The following is an 18053-nucleotide window of genomic DNA, read 5'->3' as shown; positions in this document are numbered from 1 at the left end:
TGGAAGAGTAGGGAATCAAACCAGGCTCTCCAGATTAGAATCCACCGCTCTTAGCCATTACGCCATGCTGACTCAGGGAACCTCCCAGAACCTATTGGCTTCCCATGAGATACAAGGGGAGAATTCTGCACTTTATTTGGAAGACTGGAGATATTTGATTTTTATTTGTGGAGAAGAGAACTCAGTGTTGATGGAGGAAGACTTGGCTTCGTAGTGGGAGTTTCAGGAGCATGACGGATGAGAAAGAAGATGCCCAAGACTGGCTGGTGAAAAATAGAAGCTTCAGAAATGCCTGAAACAGAAACCTGGTACTTTAAGATTATTCTTAATCATCTTCCTGTTCACAATTCGCCTCTTGATTCACTATCAGATAGGTTAATTTTAAACCCAGGGCTGGAGGATTATGTTTGTTGCTCATTATAGTTTTTTTTCCTTTGCACAGGAGATTTTGATTCAACTACATGGCATTCCTTTCTGCAAGCAATGACTGCAAAGACCAGTACATACATACATACACAAAACCTTTATTAGGCATAATACCAATATAACAACCAGCATTATCCAGACAAATGTTCCATACATGAAACCACCACAGGTATTATTCCAAAGTTCCTAAAAGGAACCTAGATACAGAATTTAAAATCACAGAAGAAGAGTTGTTTAGTAGGGATGCAACCTTCCCGGCAATAGAGTATTCCTTAAACTTACCAGGAAGAAGAGTCAAAAGCCTGGCCCTAGCTTCCTCGTATTTGGGGCAGTTAAGCATTATATGTCCCATGGATTGCACCACTATAGTACAGTGGGGGCATTTCCGCTCTTGCGAGTCAATTTTAAGAAACCTCCCTTGGAATACAGAACAAGGGAAGGAATTACAACGAGCCCTTGTGTATATCCATCTAAGCTTGGGCTCTTGGAGTATACTCGGGCTCATTCCGCACACGCAAAATAATGCACTTTCAAGCTGCTTTCACAACTGTTTTTGCCATTCCGCACAGCTTCAAAGAGCCCTGAAAGCAGCTTGAAAGTGCATTATTCTGCGTGTGCGGAAGGAGCCTCAGATAGTCTGCCATCAGATTGGTTTTGAATTTGATGTTGAAAAAGAAGGGGGAACAGTTACTTCGCGCTTGGAAAAACCAGTAAACTTACAAATGTCCTTTTCTGAAATGAATGTTATGATGGTCATTGTGCACCCACAGAACTGGGCCCACATTTGCCAAAATATGAGGAGAAGTTGGGGAGATTCTTGCCTAACACTGCCAATTACATTAACAAATGATATTCTCAGCACTTCTTTAAATTCCATGGAGATTTGGAGTGGGAAGCTAGCTTTTGTATATGAAGAAAGAAGAAAAAGAGGAGTTTGGATTTATATCCCCCCTTTCTCTCCTGCAGGAGACTCAAAGGGGCGTACAATCTCCTTGCCCTTCCCCTCTCACAACAAACACCCTGTGAGGTAGGTGGGGCTGAGAGAGCTCCGAGAAGCTGTGACTAGCTCAAGGTCACCCAGCTGGCATGTGTGGGAGTGAACAGGCTAATCTGAATTCCCCAGATAAGCCTCCACAGCTCAGGTGGCAGAGCTGGGAATCAAACCCGGTTCCTCCAGATTAGATACACGAGCTCTTAACCTCCTAAGCCACTGCTGCTTAAAAAGTAAAGGTACTTTTTAAAGTACCTTTAAAAACAAAGGAGCTTAGAGCAGACAAATGTGTTGCTAACTCAATCTGGTGTTGGAAGCAAAACAAAAAAAGAGTATAGTGGTTTCAGAACTGGCCCAACGGAGTAGATTCTGCCCTCCTCAGAGTCGAAGAAGTCATCTGTGGAGGCCATTTGGTCTAACCAGCAGAGAAGAAATTAAAAACAACAAGACAGACCCAAGTCTTATAGTTCCAATATCACAAGGCCTTTTCTTTATAGTACTCAGCAGTACTGAGTATCAGCACCCCTGGCTCTTCCAAACCCTGAGGTGGGAATTGGTTGAAATAGAAAAAGAATAAGTTTGGCTTTATCCCCCACTTTACTCAAACAGAAGGAGTCTCAATGCAGCTTACCAACTCCTTCCCTTCCTCTCCCCACGACAGACACCTTGTGACGTAGGTGAGACTGAGAGAGTTCTGAGAGAACTGTGATGGGCCTAGAGTCAACCAGCTTTATGTGTAGGAGTGGGGAATCAAACCTGGTTCTCCAGATTAGAGTCCACCGCTCTTTACCGCTACACCACACTGTCACAAATTTATGTATATGAGTACTGGCACTTTTTAAAAAACAACACTGCAACATCATTCACAAAAGCAGAAGACAGTTCTTAAAGACGACCATAAGAAGCCTTTTAAAAAACATCTACACTGCAATATTGCAAACAGCAGACTATTTGAAACAGCAAACACAGCTACACGGAGATTTCATACAGGATCAAAGGGTCTTGTTCAGGTTTAGGTTCTCAGGAAACCATACAGTTCTTCTGTCAAAAACTCTTTCTTTTAAAAAAAAAATAGTTTATTTAAATTTCAACATAAAACAAAAAAGATAACAATACAAACAAAGTTATTAGTATCTAGGAACACATAGGCTCATTCTGCACATGCAGAATCATGCACTTTCAAACTGCTTTCAGTGCTCTTTGAAGCTGTGCGGAATAGCAAAATCCACTTGCAAACAGTTGTGAAGGTGGTTTGAAAAAGCATTATTTTGCGTGTGCAGAAGGGGCCATAGAAAGAGTATGCAATTACTGTGTTATTGAAGTTTGTTAATTTTACTTCATATATAATTATTATCATATTATCCCCCTATCTTTGAAGGGGAAATATTTTCTGTTCCCATTTTTGATCTGTGCATTACATACCATCATAACATTAAAAGGTGAAAAAGAAAAAATAAGTAAGAAAGGAGGAAAAAAGAAGAATTAGAAGAATATTCAATTAACATTAACATATATATATATCAGTTTTTATCTTCGCATATACATATATTACTGAATTGGAAAGAAAAGAATAGAGAGAGAAATATATATATATAAGAAAAGCCCTATCTCCTGTCAAAAACTCTTTCAACTTATGATCAAACCAGGTGGACCACTTGGTCCAACAACCAGTTTATTCAGTTGGTGTGACCTGTGTTAAATGCCCTATCTTGAAATGGCTGCGCCCGAACAGCAGTAAAATCTGAACCAAAAGGAGGAAATGGTCGCCCTCCCTGTACTGCAGAATTTGACAGTTTTGTGACCAGGTTCATCAGGGAGCCACAGACCACCATATAGTCTATGGTACTAGCTTTCATACCTGTCATAAAGGTGTATTCTCCAGGGTGATCACCTTCAGTAGACACAATCACCATGAAGAGATTTAAACTATATGCCATTCTGGCTAGGCAAAAACCCACCAAATTCAAGCACTGGTTCTTGGAGATACTTGGAAGGTTGATACCCCAGTCCTCTTCTGAGGCAAAATCTTAAAAATCCTGACGAAAGACAAACCTTGGAAATAAAAATAGTGAGTCCTAAGAGTTGTTTCAGACTAGTGCATGCATACTTCATCTAAACAGTCCTCCCAAGGCACTAGAGATCACCAAAGATGGGGCAACATTAGGGTTGCCAGCCTCCAGGTGAGGCCTGGAGATCTGGAATTTTAACTGTTTTACAGATAACTCCGGCCATTTCGCCTGGCGAGAGCGGCCAGGTCGGCGTTCTGGCCCGACCCGGCGACACTGGGACCGTCGCACAGAGCGGTCCTGGAAACAGCCCGGTTGGCCGGCGCGGTAACCCGACCCGGCATGTCCAGACTCTCCCGGCGTCGCCCGAGCCTGGGGACCGCGCTGGCCCTCTTGGCGCCTACTCCAGCGGTGCAGGGCAGAAGCGTGTCCCCAGGCCTGGCGGAACCGAGTTAAATGAAATGCCGAGGTGGGGAGGCGTCGCTGGCAGCTGCAGTTCTCACCGGCGGCTTTGAGGCGGCGTTCCCCAAAAGGCGCTTCAAAGCTCTGGGGAAACGCCGGCTCCGCAGGCGGTCGCGGCTGTGATGCAGCTGTGCCTGTGCCGAATGGCGGCCTGGAGGCGGCGTTTTTTACCGTCTCAGGCGCCATTCGATACTACGTCAGAGCGGCCAGAAGAGATAGTTTCTGCTAGAAAATGGCTGCTTTGGAGGGTAGATTTTGTGGCATTAGACCCTGCTGAGGTCATCTCCGCAAACCCTACCGGAACCCTAAATCACCAGGAATTTCCCAACTCAGAGATGCAACCATAGACCACATCAAAATAGCTTCCTTGCCCTTGGGAGTTCCAGGAGGCAGATCCTGTCACCCAAAGCAGTCAGAGGAAAAAGAGTTTCAACAAGTGGAAAGGGGGAGTGGTCATCTTCTACCACTCCACCCTTCCTTTGGGAGGTATTTTGTTTTAAAATATTTTTGAGCTGTCTTTTCGCCCTACAAGGGTTTCCAAGGCGGTAGGAACACAGGTTTTAGAATGTAACAATTAGACTTCAGTTTTGGTATTCATTCAGCTTAACAGTTCATGGGAAATCTAGCATTGCTCACTGACTTGGTAAATGTATGCATGGGCTCACATTGTAGGCAGAAGGGAACACAATTAGGTGCTCCTCCATGTACCAATCCCTGCAAATGACAACTAGTGTATAAAGGAAAGGGCTAGTTCACAAAGTACAGGGAGTTTTTGGATCAAGGAATCAGCCTTCTTACATTCTCTGGTTCCAGCAGTTTAATGCAGATGCTGAAGTAGATCACTAGGGCTTCACAAAATTAGGCAACCACTGTGTGTGTGCCGAAAAGTACAAAACTTGATTCTTGTAGATTTTCAACCAAGGCTAGCTAGCAAACAACAAAACACTTGGAGTCTTATGGGAAAATTATCTAAAATTAGCCATCTTGAGGAGTTGGAAATCAGCAATTGGCTTACCCTCACTTTCATGCCAGGCTGAATGAACACATAAATTAGTAAAGTGTTCAGAGCTTTGTAGGGAAACACAAGCAGAGCATAGAAAAAGGTTCATACAAAACAGGAACCAATGAGAAGGGTGCTCTGAACCAGCCAATCGGAGCTGGGAACTTGGACAGCATTAGTATCATTAAGATCTGAGAGGGAAGAAACTTAATCTGCCAAATTTTGAGTTTTGAGAGACAGAAAGACAAGGGAGTGTAAATTAAAAATCATTGCAAAAACCAGATCTTTGCTCCAGTCCCCCTATCTGAGTGTAAAAAGCCACCACAGAATTCTAGCAGGATTTGCTGCACTGGTGTGTGACATCAGTGTGCTGTATTCAGGTTACAAACCTGCCTGAGAAAAGGCCTCCCTTGGGCATTTTTTGGGGGTGGGGGGCATCAAATCACAACTGATGTACGGTGACCCCTGGTGAGGTTTTTAAGGCAAGAGACGTTTGGAGGTGGTTTGCTATTGGTTTCCTCCATGTCACGACACTACTATTCTTTGGAGTTCTCCCATCCAAATACTAGCCAACGCCAACCCTGTATAGCTTCTAAGATCTGATGAGATCTGACTATCCTGGGGTATATGCTGATGAAAATTTGACATACCGCAATTCCTGGTTAGTTGTTAATAAATGTGACATGTGCAGCCTTGAGCAAATGAATATTCTCTCAGTTACTTCTAATGGTAATAAAAAGGGCCTACTACACAAGGTTGTTGTGTGGATTATGGATATGAAATGTACGAAAACAGCTTTGTAAAAAATGCTGTAAGTGGCCCACAAGAGACAGAACGGTAATGCAGGAAGTTCTTGTTTTGATGTAACCTCTGCCATTCATACAAAGATACTGTACCTTCAATATAGACCATTTATAGATGGCAGTTTGCAGGTGCTGAAGTCACAGATGCATCAGTAGGTGTTGGTTTTCATCCAGCATTATAATTAGCCTGTCCTCTGTCAAGGCATTTGTGGATCAGATTCTTAGGTAGGAAAAACAAAGAATAATAGGTATCTCAGGCTCATTTGGCACATGCAGACTAATGCACTTTCAAACTGCTTTCAGTGCTCTTTGAAGCTGTGCGGAATAGCAAAATCCTCTTGCAAACAGTTGTGAAAGTGGTTTGAAAACACATTATTTTGCGTGTGCGGAAGGGGCCTCAGAGTGAGTGCAGACATTGTGTTTCGATTCTTTGTAATTTAGAGATACATCTTTATAATGAATATAGAAGATGGGAGATTGCAGAGAATCCCTCAGAGTCAAAAGGGAGGAGCTACTACAGGCAATAAAAGTTAGAGGGCATTAAAGGAAGCCAGGGAAATCCTGTGTTTGTCAATAAACAATTACAATAAACAACAACAGCTCTTCTCCCTGCACACATTTAGATGTAAGAAGCAAGGTTTAGAGAGTGACAGTATCTCCCACACAGGTTAAAACCCCAGCTCCCTTCTCTTTTAAACAATGTTCACAAAGTACAACCCTCAGCAAAGTACAACCTGTGAATGAATACATACTGCTACCAATAAAATGCACCAGTGTTTGACGTCACAAAAATGAGTTGCTTTTTCACATTTTCCTCTTGTTCTTGTATTTTATTTTGTACCAAGACCTCAACAGGACTGTTTTTAGTAGCAGGCAGCCCTGATAAAATGAAGGGGAAGGAATATACCCTGTGAAAATGCAAACTGCCTTTATCTTTTACACGAAAGCCCCTTCCGCACACGCAAAATAATGCGTTTTCAAACCACTTTCACAACTGTTTGCAAGTGGATTTTGCTATTCCGCACAGCTTCAAAGAGCACTGAAAGCAGTTTGAAAGCATTATTCTGCATGTCTTGAATGAACAAGGCCCTAAACTTCCTTCCACCCTATGCTTTTGAAATCCAGGGGCCAGTTGGCTCTGTCAAGCAGACGGAGTGAACCTGCTATCTGTTTCTACTCACCTCTCCCGCCTCCTCCCCTTTCCCTCTGTCTTCCTAAAATATATTTAAATTGGCTTTTAAAACTGGCTGCAGCTCCATTCCATTGAAAGCTTAGGCTCATTCCGCACATGCAGAATAATGCACTTTCAAACTGCTTTCAGTGCTCTTTGAAGCTGTGCAGAATAGCAAAATCCACTTGCAAACAGTTGTGAAAGTGGTTTGAAAACACATTATTTTGTGTGTGCGGAAGGGGCCTTAGATTGCTGCAGTTAAACTTCGGATTCTTTTTAAAAAATCATGATTTACTACTGTGACAGACCTGTGACAGGGGTCCTTCACCCTCCTATCTTTCTGAGGCAAGCTAAGCACACTCTGACTTAGCTGGTCAGATTTCCCGCCTTTTCTGAGGGACTGGGTTGCTTGGAAGGGTAGCGTGAGGTGATTGAAAACTCTGTTGCTGAGCCCTATAACTCCACAGAAGGGAAAGAAGCCTGTTGTTTAAATTATGGCAGATTCCCTTATGAAGGCGCCAAAGAATAATGAGGCAAGTCTTAATTGCAAAAAAAATAAAAATAAAAAATGAAGACTTCACTGAGGTATTTTATGAGGCCTTTTCTGGGATTTGGCTTCTCTATTGCCTGCAAGTATAAAAATGAAACAAAATTGGGGAAGGGGGAGCTCAGCTGTTGCTTAAAAGGGAGGGAAGTTTTGTAAGGTGTCCAGTTCTGCTGACCATGGTGATTGTCTGTATGGCCATGTAATAGGTAAGATACCAGGATTGCCAACCTCCAGGTGACGACTGGACTTCTCCCAGAATACAACTGATCTCCGAACTATAGAGATCCATGGCTGCTTTGGAAGATGGGCTCTATGGCATTGTGCCTCACTGAGGTTCCTGGCCTTTCCAAACCCTGCTCTCCCCAGGCTGTGACCTTAAATCTCTAGGAATTTCACAACTCAAGAGTTGGCTATCCTACCCAAAGAGCACAAGAAAAGGAAGCTACAAGAAAAAGATGAGTCAACGAGTGAGGGGAGAGTCTTGAATGAAAGGATGAGGAGTTGGATCCCGCTGGAAAGACTTCATATGCAGCAACCCTTTTGCAAGTGGAAGTGCTAAAGTTACTCCTTGTCGCCTGCTTGTGCTAAATACAAGTTGTTGAGTGTGTGGATACAATTTCCAATTGAAGTCAAAGAAATCTTAGGAAACAGCTGCTCTATAATCCATCACTCCACAGGCACATAGTGATTTCATTAAAAGTCATATTAATGTTCTCTGTGCGTTGTTGCAGCCATTTTGCTGCTGCCTGCAGAAACATAACTGTGCAAAGTATATTTTCCTTTTCCTTCATGCATCACTGGATCCAACCTCATCCCCCTCCCCGCAAACGTTCATTGAATGGAATGGTTTAGCCCTGTATAACTTATTCAGACTTTGGGCTGTGGATCTCTCTGTGCCTCTCATTCTTGGTCAAAGAAACAGAGACTCATTCCGCACATGCAGAATAATGCACTTTCAAACTGCTTTCAGTGCTCTTTGAAGCTGTGCAGAATAGCAAAACCCACTTGCAAACAGTTGTGAAAGTGGTTTGAAAATGCATTATTTTGCGTGTGCGGAAGGGGCCAGAGAATGGTTCCCAAAGAGGTAAGTGAATCACACTACACTGCACAGTTTCACAAACAAAGCAAAATAAGAAGAAAACTTTATTAGAGAAATGAAATATGTCCTTGTCAACAATAAATGGTGATGCTGTACAGCATTTTTGAAATACAATGCATCTGAATCTCTAGTGTGAAATCATGAGAACTTCTTACCTGAAGCTTGTGCCAGCTATGATGGAATTCCACGACAAAAAGGGAACAATTGGAGCAAAACATCCATAAGTTCCTGATTTTAACCACAAAGACATAATTCGATTTCGAATACCTTTAATGGCATATAAATAGTTTAACATTAACACTGCAAGATAATAACAGCCTTTACAACTTCTGACGAGTTAAAATAACACCATTTAAAAATGTAGCCACCGCTTCCAACAGCTCGTAGTTGTGGCTGTTTAAAAGATATATAACCTTCTGTTTATCTGGAATGCCTTCACTTCCATGCAGGAAGGGGATTATGTGCTTCTTCCTATCTATCTCATAAAAGGAACAATTCAACAGCATATGAGATACTGTTTCCACAGAACCCATGCCACACGGGCATTTCCTTTCTTTATGTGGAATTCCAAGGTGGCGTCCAAGGCTAAAGGAAGAAGGCAGGGCATTACACCTAGCTAAAGTGATTGCTCTACGCCACTGGGCCTCAACCAGGAGATAAAGGTATCGGGCTACAATTACTCTATCCACAGGTATTCCCAGAGAGATCGGGGAACAGGTTTTATTAGCTTCCTCTAGCATCTGTTGAAACTCTCTATCAAAAAGTCTCTTCTTGATAGCCCCATAGACCCTCCTGCTCTGTTAACATTAGCAGGTCCTCCAAGGAAATGCCCAACTCATTAAGTTTGGCTTCGATTTCAACCCACCACTGAGTTGTGTGGAGGATGGATGTTTAAGCACACAAAGACATAATAATGTGCTTAAACATCCATGTGTTAGCCCTGGCTTTTGTCTCAATTATGCCCAGACTGCTTCGGAATAGAGAATTATCTGCTTATATAGAAGCCTTCACCCACAATCTATGTATGCATGTTTTGCTGTATACTAGGAAATCACAGTTTGTCACAGCTTCTCAGCATACATACTTCCAACAAAATATTGATGACCCTCTTTGGATGGAAAGGCAACCTATAAATGTTTTAAATCAACCAATCAATGGTTATGAATGATTGTCCTACACCCAGGCTATGTATTATTTCCTCCCAAGAACGCTTTCTGTGTAGAAATCTTCTTGTATTTTTAAAAGACTTTGACATAATCACAAAATTTATACAATATAATTCCAGGCAGATGGATTAGAAATAAATTCCACCTCTACTGCAACAAACTTCATATTTCTTCAGCTGTATTGCTGAAATAATTCTTGTTTGCAAAGAGCTATATTGAGCTCAAAGTTATTTCGGTTGTGTAGAAGCAATTGTGGGACCGTATGTCCTTTGTATTATGAATATTCAAATTCTGGTGGGGAAATACAGTCAAATTGCCTTAAGTGAAATGAATAGGATTTACTTTTTGTTTACAAAGTATTTAAATAACATTTATGGGATGCAAAAACTAATTCTATTTTTGACTTTAAAAAGGCATAAATGGTTTAGTTTTTAAAATGTTAAATGAACTAGTGCTTTGTAGCGTTTATGTAAAAATTAAAGGGTTTTTTTGCCCCAAATGATGATTTTTAAAAAAATATGGCTGGAATTAGGAAAAAAAATATTCTTATCCATTCTATTCAACACTTACAGTAAGACATTTTTTAAAAAAATGTTATTTTGTTCTTTCATAATGTGGCCTTAACATTTCGCAGAAAGTTGGAACGCATTACAAGGTAGTACTTATCAGAGCTTAAGTGTAAGGACAGGATATTTTATAAATGAACATCTTTGCTTGAAGTACATGTTTTAAATGAACAAAACCGGAAGGCAAACAGTGCAATTCTTGGTTGGAACTCTGTGTGTCGCTGTTTGCTCATAAGAAGGAGAACTGTGAATTCTAATCCGTTCATTCACAAGAAAATAAGCACAGCTCAGACTCACACTCCCTGGGTCAGGATCTGCAAACCGAATAATTTGACAAGTTTTGGAGGGTCTTACCATCTTTACAGAAAAGAACACTTAAAATACTGCAGTCTGGCAGTGACTATATGGAAATGACTGAATGGAGACTATGCTATCAAATGAAAATTCTGCTTTGCTTAATCCTGTTTACTGTCTCAGAAACCTCTTCTGGGCATATTCACTATCTGATTCCTGAAGAAATGGAGAGGGGGTCTTTTGTTGGAGATATGGCAAAGGATCTCGCACTGAATATAAAGGAGCTGTCCAGCAGTGAAGTCCAGATAATTTCCAGAGGTATGAAACAATATTTTTACCTTGATTTACGAGATGGACATTTGTTTGTTAATGAAGTAATTGACAGGGAACAGATTTGCCACCAGAAGGAGAAATGTCTGTTAAATTTTGAGATTCTTGTCAAGGGCAAGATGAAGTTTTTTACCACGGAAGTTGAAATAGCTGATATTAATGACAATTCACCCAGCTTCCCTGTAGAAGAGCTGGAGTTTAAAATTGCTGAAAACACAGCCCCTGGTGCGAGGTTTCTTTTACCAGAAGCTCAGGACCCAGATCTAGGGTCTAATTCTCTCCAGAGCTACCATCTCAGTAATAACAAACACTTCTCGTTGGATGTACAAACTGGAGTGGATGGAGTCAAATATGCAGAACTGGTCCTTGAAACATTATTAGATCGAGAAGAACAGAAAATGCATCAGCTGATTCTCACTGCAGCTGACAAAGGAGATCCCGTCAGATCAGGGACTGTGAAAATCCATGTTACTGTTACAGATGTAAATGACAACGCTCCTGTTTTTAGTAAATCTCTGTATGAAGTGAGCATTGTGGAAAATATCCCCAAAGGATCTCAAGTTCTAACTGTGAACGCCACTGATGTTGACGAGGGAATAAATTCAAAGATAAAGTATTTATTTAGAAAAATCTCAGACAAAACTTCCAAAATATTCCACTTGGATTCTTCTACTGGACAAATATCAGTTGTTGGGAATTTGGACTTTGAAGATTCTAAATTACATGAGGTGGAAGTACAAGCCCAAGATGAGGCTGGATTGTCCGCCCGTGCCAAAGTCGTGATAAGAATCTTGGATGCAAACGATAATGCGCCAGAGATCACAATTACCCCACTTCTCAGCAAGGTTCTAGAAAGTTCTCCTCCGGGAACTGTTGTAGCTCTGATCAATATAAACGACAGAGATGATGGGAGAAATGGAGAGGTCACATGCTCCATACCAGGAACCCTTCCATTTCAGCTGAGGAAATCCTTTGATAATTATTATAGTCTGGAGACAGATCAAGGCCTGGACAGGGAGAAAGTTTCAGAATATAACATCACAATTACAGCAGTGGACCAAGGAACACAGTCTCTCTCAGCAACAGCATACTTCCCGTTAGAAATTTTGGATGAAAATGACAACCCACCCGTATTTCAAACTAAAACTAAAGACCTCACTTTTCAAATAGCAGAGAACAATCAAAGAGGTGATTTGATTTTGATTTTGGAGGCAAACGACCCTGATTTTGGGGGAAATGGCAGAATAATGTATTCCATCATTGAAACAAGCATTGGAGATGGCCTCCTTTCATCTTACCTGTCTATTAACTCTGAGATTGGGGCTGTCTATGCCTTGAGCTCTTTTGATTATGAAGAGTTCAGAGACATTAACTTCCAGGTCAGGGCGCAAGATGGAGGCTCCCCACCACTCAGCACCAATGTCTCAGTGACTCTCTTAATTTTGGATCAGAATGACAACGCTCCCCAGATTTTGTATCCCTCCCTGCCCAGTGATGGCTCCACTGGAATAGAACTGGCCTCCCACTCTTCTGAGCCTGGATATCTGGTCACTAAGGTGGTGGCGGTGGATGCAGACTCTGGCCAGAATGGCTGGCTCTCCTATCAATTAGTGAAGGCAACAGAGCCAGGTCTATTCACTATAGGACTCCACACGGGAGAGATCAGAACAGCCCGCTATTTTCTGGACAAGGATGCTCTCAAGCAAAGCCTGGTGGTTTTAGTGAAGGACAACGGGCAGCCCCCTCTCTCTGCATCCGTCACGGTCACTGTGGTGCTGGCCGACAGCATCCCTGAAAGCCTCTCTGATATTATCAGCATCTCAGCTCCAGTAGATCCCCAGTCGGACCTCACCTTCTACCTGGTGGTTGCTGTGGCTTTTGTCTCCTGCTTGTTTTTCGCTTTCCTGCTGGTGTTGCTGGCCCTCAGGTTACACAAGTGGAGAACATCTCAACTGAGTGACTCCCAAAGTGTGAACTTCAGCGGAGTTCCGGTTTCGCAGTTCGTGGGCATCGATGGAGTGCGAGCTTTTCTTCATTCTTATTGCCATAACAGTTCACTGACCACCTGCTCCCGGAACAGCCAAATTCTTTTCCCCATTGGAAGTTGTACCAATACTCTTGAACCCCAGCAAATGTCTGATAAATCAGGTCCTTTATTAACTCTGGAAGATTCAAGCAGTGCTAAAGAACCGCAGAGCTCTGAACAGGTAAGTGTCATTCATTCTCTGAAGGCATTTATACAAAGAACATAATGTTGAGTTTGTTATGGGTTGCGGAGTAAAGCTGACCATGAAGTTTGAGCTGTGGAAATACTTAAAATTGGTTCTGAATAACGGATTTTTGGTTGGATTTGCAAGTTTATCATGGCTAAGCCATGCATCTACAGTATCATGTCACCAAACAGCAGCCACTCTGCACTCCAGAGAGAAAATGTGTGCTTTCTTTGTGCCCTCAATACTGTATTTCTGCTCATCTGTACAACTACACAGAGAGTGGGGACTGTGGCTGAATGTAATTCTGGGCAACCGATAGATAAGGTTAAAGTAGATTTACAGGGATTTGTTTTTGATGTTGGGAGGTTCTTTTACAATATTTCCAAAAGAGATGTTGGTTGGATTATTGCTGATCTGGATTTAGCGTTGCCAACCTCCAGGTGGTAGTTGGAGATCTCCAAAGATAACAACTGATATCCAGGTCACAGAGATGGTTCCCTTGGAGCAGGGGTCTGCAACCTGCGGCTCCGGAGCCGCATGTGGCTCTTTCAGCCTTATACTGTGGCTCCGCGGAGGTTGGAGGGTAGAGCAGAGCAGCCCTCCAGAGCAGCCCTCCAGAGCAGCGCTGGTAGGAAGGGTGAGAGGAGGGGCCGAACCTGAGGTGGCTTTGTGTGTGAGGGTGCCACTTTTTGCATCCCCTCCACTCACCTCAGTGCTGCTCTGGAGGACTGGAGGGAAATGCCCACACTGCCCTCCGACCCCTGGAGGTCGGAAGGTAGTGTGGGTGTGTCCCTCCAGAGCAGCCACCATCCCCTCTTTGGGCCACTACCCACTTACCTCACTAAACTGCAACGCCGCTATCGCGACTTCGCATAATGAAAAGCCTCCGTGGCGGGTTTCATGACCCACGAATTTTGAGACATTTTGTTCCCCCACATCAAACGTTTTGCAATTCTTGAAATAACGCTTGAGGCAGCAAAGGCCGGCCGGAGTTCACGTTGCGGTAAAATGAGGGGAATGGAAGGCGGCTCGATTGGCTGTCGAACGTTGTGCGTCCATCGATTCCTCACGAAGTGAAAGTGACCAGCCGAGGGCGGAGTCTCCAGTGTGATTGGCTGGGAAGCAGGTTGTTTATGATAGGTTAGCCTGGCGTGAGTCGCGAGCGTCATCAAAGAGGCGCCGCTAACAGCCCTCTTATTAAAGAGCGTCGGCACATGCTGACGTCAGCAGTAAATGGTTGGCTCTGCGCTTTCATGTGGAGACACGTCATCAGCGAGTGTTTGGAAGTGAAAGCTAGAAGCCTTAGCTTCGCCTTTACGCCTTATCTTGTACTTCCTCATTCGCTCGGCGCCGAGCCATTTTTTCCATTTGCTCCGGGCACGGGAAGCTTTGAACAAGTGGTGAGGCGATGAAGACGTGACTTCGACTGGATGTCAACACGTACCATTCTAAATCATCATCACTACACGCTACTTTAGGCGCGGGACACTGCCACTTAACAAGATGGCTCCCTGTTCCCTGATTGGCGGCGTGAGCTGCAGGCCGTCTGGCTGAATCAGCCCGGCCCAGCATAAACGGCCGAGGTTCCCCACAACCCTCGCAGCACCAGCCCAGGCGTTTTTAAAAGCGTGAAGTTGCTCTTTAAGCCCCGCGCTAATTTGCTCTCGCACTTAGCCAGCCAGGAGGCGGGAGAGAGGTGAAAATCCTCTGGCAGCCGCGGCCGCGATGGCGCGCCCGGGGAGGAGATGTGGGGAGCGTCCAGGACCCCCGTGGCTTTTAAAGAGGTGACCCCGCGGCTTATGGTGAGTGGATAGTGACCCTTTGTCATCCCGCAGTCACCACCCTCCCTCTGCCCCACGGAGCAGGTGGCTGCCTGCTCCATCGGGCAGAGGGGGTTTCCCTGCCCAGCACCTCCGCCTCCCAGCACTGGAAGGAAAGGTGAGTGGAGAGGCTGAACCAGAGGCAGCTCTGTGCAGAGCTGCCTCTCTGGCTCGGTAGATCTTCAGGCCCATGGAAAACGGGTCCAAATGGCTCTTTGGGTGGTAAAGGTTGCTGACCCCTGCCTTGGAGAAAGTGATTGCTTTGTAAGGTGATCTCTATGGTATTATACCCAATGAAGTCCTTTCCCAAGCCCTCACCTCCTTTAGCTCCACCCCTAAAATATCCAGGTATTTCCCAACCTAGAGCTGGCAACCCTATCTGGATTTGTCAGTTTTTGTCACCAATCCATTATGGGCAAAGGCATGCTGCGAGTGACTAGCCATTTTAGAAGATTAGGCTGTGAGTCTGGTCACCAAGAGATATGTTTCATGGGATACAGCCCCGGAACTCTGTATCATATTATCAACTGCTGTTTCCACTACAGTGCAATATTTATAAAGGCAATCCAACTAAGAAATGTCTGGCATGGAACAGAAACTTGTACTGCAAAAAAAAAAAATTGCTAACAAATGAATTGAGATATAAAGTAGCTCAATTGACTGGTTCGTTTTATGGGATCTGATGTACAAACATTTGAATGTGGGTGATTTGTCAAACCGTATATATTGAAGATTTTTGACAGTGCCTCCTGGCAGAATGAGCGCTGTAACACAACAATAGAACAGGGTATTTGGACCAGCGTGACAAGATTTATAGACCAGTTTGAAACGGAAACAGACCTCAGAAAGCATTTTGGAATAGAGATCAGTCAAGGGCAATTAGAAAGGTCAGTTACGCCCTGGTATCTCAGTTGTCTGTTTCATGAGTGTCCCGAAGTAGATAAAACGGCTTGAACATCAGTGACAAAAAAATTGCACTGAATCAAACAAAAGATGCTACAGATCACATATTTGCAGGCGTGTGGCGTGGGAATGAAGGCAGGAAAAAATGCTGTTTTTCTTTGGAATCACCAAAATAGCTGAATCCTGCTTAACTGTTTAGAAAGGTTCATAGCCTGGTAATACCGCAACTATTTAGAATACCTAACCCTTACTGAGACATTTGCCCTCATCAAAGAGCGGCTACTAGCAATGGATTATCAACAACTGCAGAGCTTGGCCAACAAATCCTGCTCGCCAATGAACGTGGCAATTCTATTTGTGCAGGGAAACCCAGCCTACTATATTGCAGCACTTACCAACCCTATGTATAGGAGAGCCTACATGCTGGCTAGGTTTAACATTATGCCATCCCCGCTCCATAGAGGAAGACTCAAGGGTCTACCGAGCGATAAGAGGGTTTGCCCCTGCAGTCCAGGGCAGTTGGATTCCATTAGCACATTCTCCTCCACTGCTCCACTTTACCACGGAAATCCAAGATCCACAGCTTATTATTACAAAATCATTGACTCTATGAAAACCCATTTGACAGGAGCTTCTTATTAAAGTGGTAAATATGGGTGTCTTAAACTGTAATGACCTTGACTGTTGTCTCGCAGTGGCAAAGTTTCTGGCTGAGGTTTGTGAACTGAACTTATGATCCAGTGTGAAGTTTTATCTAGTAATTTTAACTATATTTATATTGTATGTTCTGTATGCCAATAAAGGCTTATTGAAATTGACATATTTAGAATACCTGGTAATACCTCAACTATTAGCCTGGTAATACCTCAACTATTTAGAAAGGTTCATAGCCTGGTAATATGACGATGTAACTCTTCTGATAACATATTTCAGATCGAGTCCAACTTAGACAAATTTGTCTATGGACCAGACACCAGAATTATCTGAAGTACCTGCTTGTCATTTTCTGTGGATAGTTTCACAACTGATCTCCTTGTCCAATGTGCACAGGGTTTTTGCCCCCTCCCCCTTCAAATTAGATTCATAAACATTTGGGCTGACAAAATGTCTGACAATGTCATTTGTCAGAATTACGATTGTTTATTTAGTTGATCATATTTTGAGTATTTTGAAATTAGACTTTTTGGGGGGATACAACTTTGACAAAGGAAGATCTTATTAAATTATGAGCTTATCTTTAATAGTTAGAATGATGTTTGGTTAAACGGGTGGTGGGTGAAAGGTATCTAGATGATTCATCTGTCCTTGACCTCTCTCTGCTGCTTTTCAGACCTGCCTGTGGAACCCAGATAGTATGGATTCCTTTGGTGAATAATTGACCCCTTCCGCACACGCAAAATAATGCGTTTTCAAACCACTTTCATAACTGTTTGCTAGTGGATTTTTCTATTCCGCACAGCTTCAAAGAGCACTGAAAGCAGTTTGAAAGTGCATTATTCTGCATGTGCGGAATGAGCCATTGATCACTTGGTACAAAAAGTGATTTATTGCAGAAACATTTTCTTTATCAACTTCGTTAAGAAATAAAATAATTTCAGTAGCAAGCCCTCAGATTTGTTGACATTTCTGTCTGCTGCCTTTTAAATTTGGACATAAGGAAAGACGACTTCTAAAAAGTGCTGCTGTGAGAGAGGATAGGACACTCTTGTAGTTTCAACAAGGTGATATTGGGGAATTTGTACTACTGAAAGATGTAGAGATTAACTGTTAAGCTTCTGTCTGAGCCTTCACGCTACACGCAGACCTACACACACCTCACCCAACTCTCTCTTCATCCTCTTCTTCCAAGGGGGCAAGTCAAAACAATAAGCTGCACAATTTCACTTTTTAAAATGTGAATTTTGAAAAATGTCCCTTGTGTATCACTTTAAGGGAGGTCTAGATAAGTACTAAGGAAAGCGAAATTGTTATTAGATCCACTGATGAGGTTCTCCCTGATCCATCTAATGTGGAGACACATGGTGGTGCTCTGGTAATTACTTCTAGAACTTTCTAGATGTCTCTGAAGCGGATGGGAATGTGCATTCCCAGTTGGGACCATCACTCCACTAGACTGTGCTGCAGCCACTGAATTTCTTAGGCTGATTCCGCATGGGCCAAAAACAGTGGTGTGAAAATGGTGTGAAAACAGTATAAACCCTTTTACACCATTTTAAACCCTTTTACACCATTTTCACACCGTTTTCACACTGTTGT

General features: G+C 43.0%; 1 protein-coding gene and 1 long non-coding RNA gene across 2 annotated transcripts in view; one reads left to right on the top strand and one right to left on the bottom strand.

Moving 5' to 3' along the window:
* Nucleotides 1–572: 572 nt before the first annotated feature.
* On the bottom strand, nucleotides 573–11353 carry LOC125443380. The gene is made up of 3 exons (XR_007246112.1): nucleotides 11340–11353; nucleotides 8360–8366; nucleotides 573–738 (listed from the first exon to the last, which is right to left on the bottom strand). It is a non-coding gene; the product is annotated as an uncharacterized LOC125443380 (long non-coding RNA).
* Nucleotides 10642–18053, top strand: part of LOC125443375 (protocadherin gamma-C5-like) — a 373248-nt gene continuing 365836 nt past the window's right edge. Inside the window, exon 1 of the mRNA XM_048515414.1 lies at nucleotides 10642–13068. Within this exon, the coding sequence (XP_048371371.1) occupies nucleotides 10642–13068 (2427 nt within the window). The remainder of the gene's footprint in view (nucleotides 13069–18053) is intronic.

This window comes from Sphaerodactylus townsendi, linkage group LG14 (assembly GCF_021028975.2).
Source record: "Sphaerodactylus townsendi isolate TG3544 linkage group LG14, MPM_Stown_v2.3, whole genome shotgun sequence".
NCBI classification, from domain to species: Eukaryota; Metazoa; Chordata; class Lepidosauria; order Squamata; family Sphaerodactylidae; genus Sphaerodactylus; species Sphaerodactylus townsendi.
This window is presented reverse-complemented; position numbering and strand designations above follow the sequence as displayed.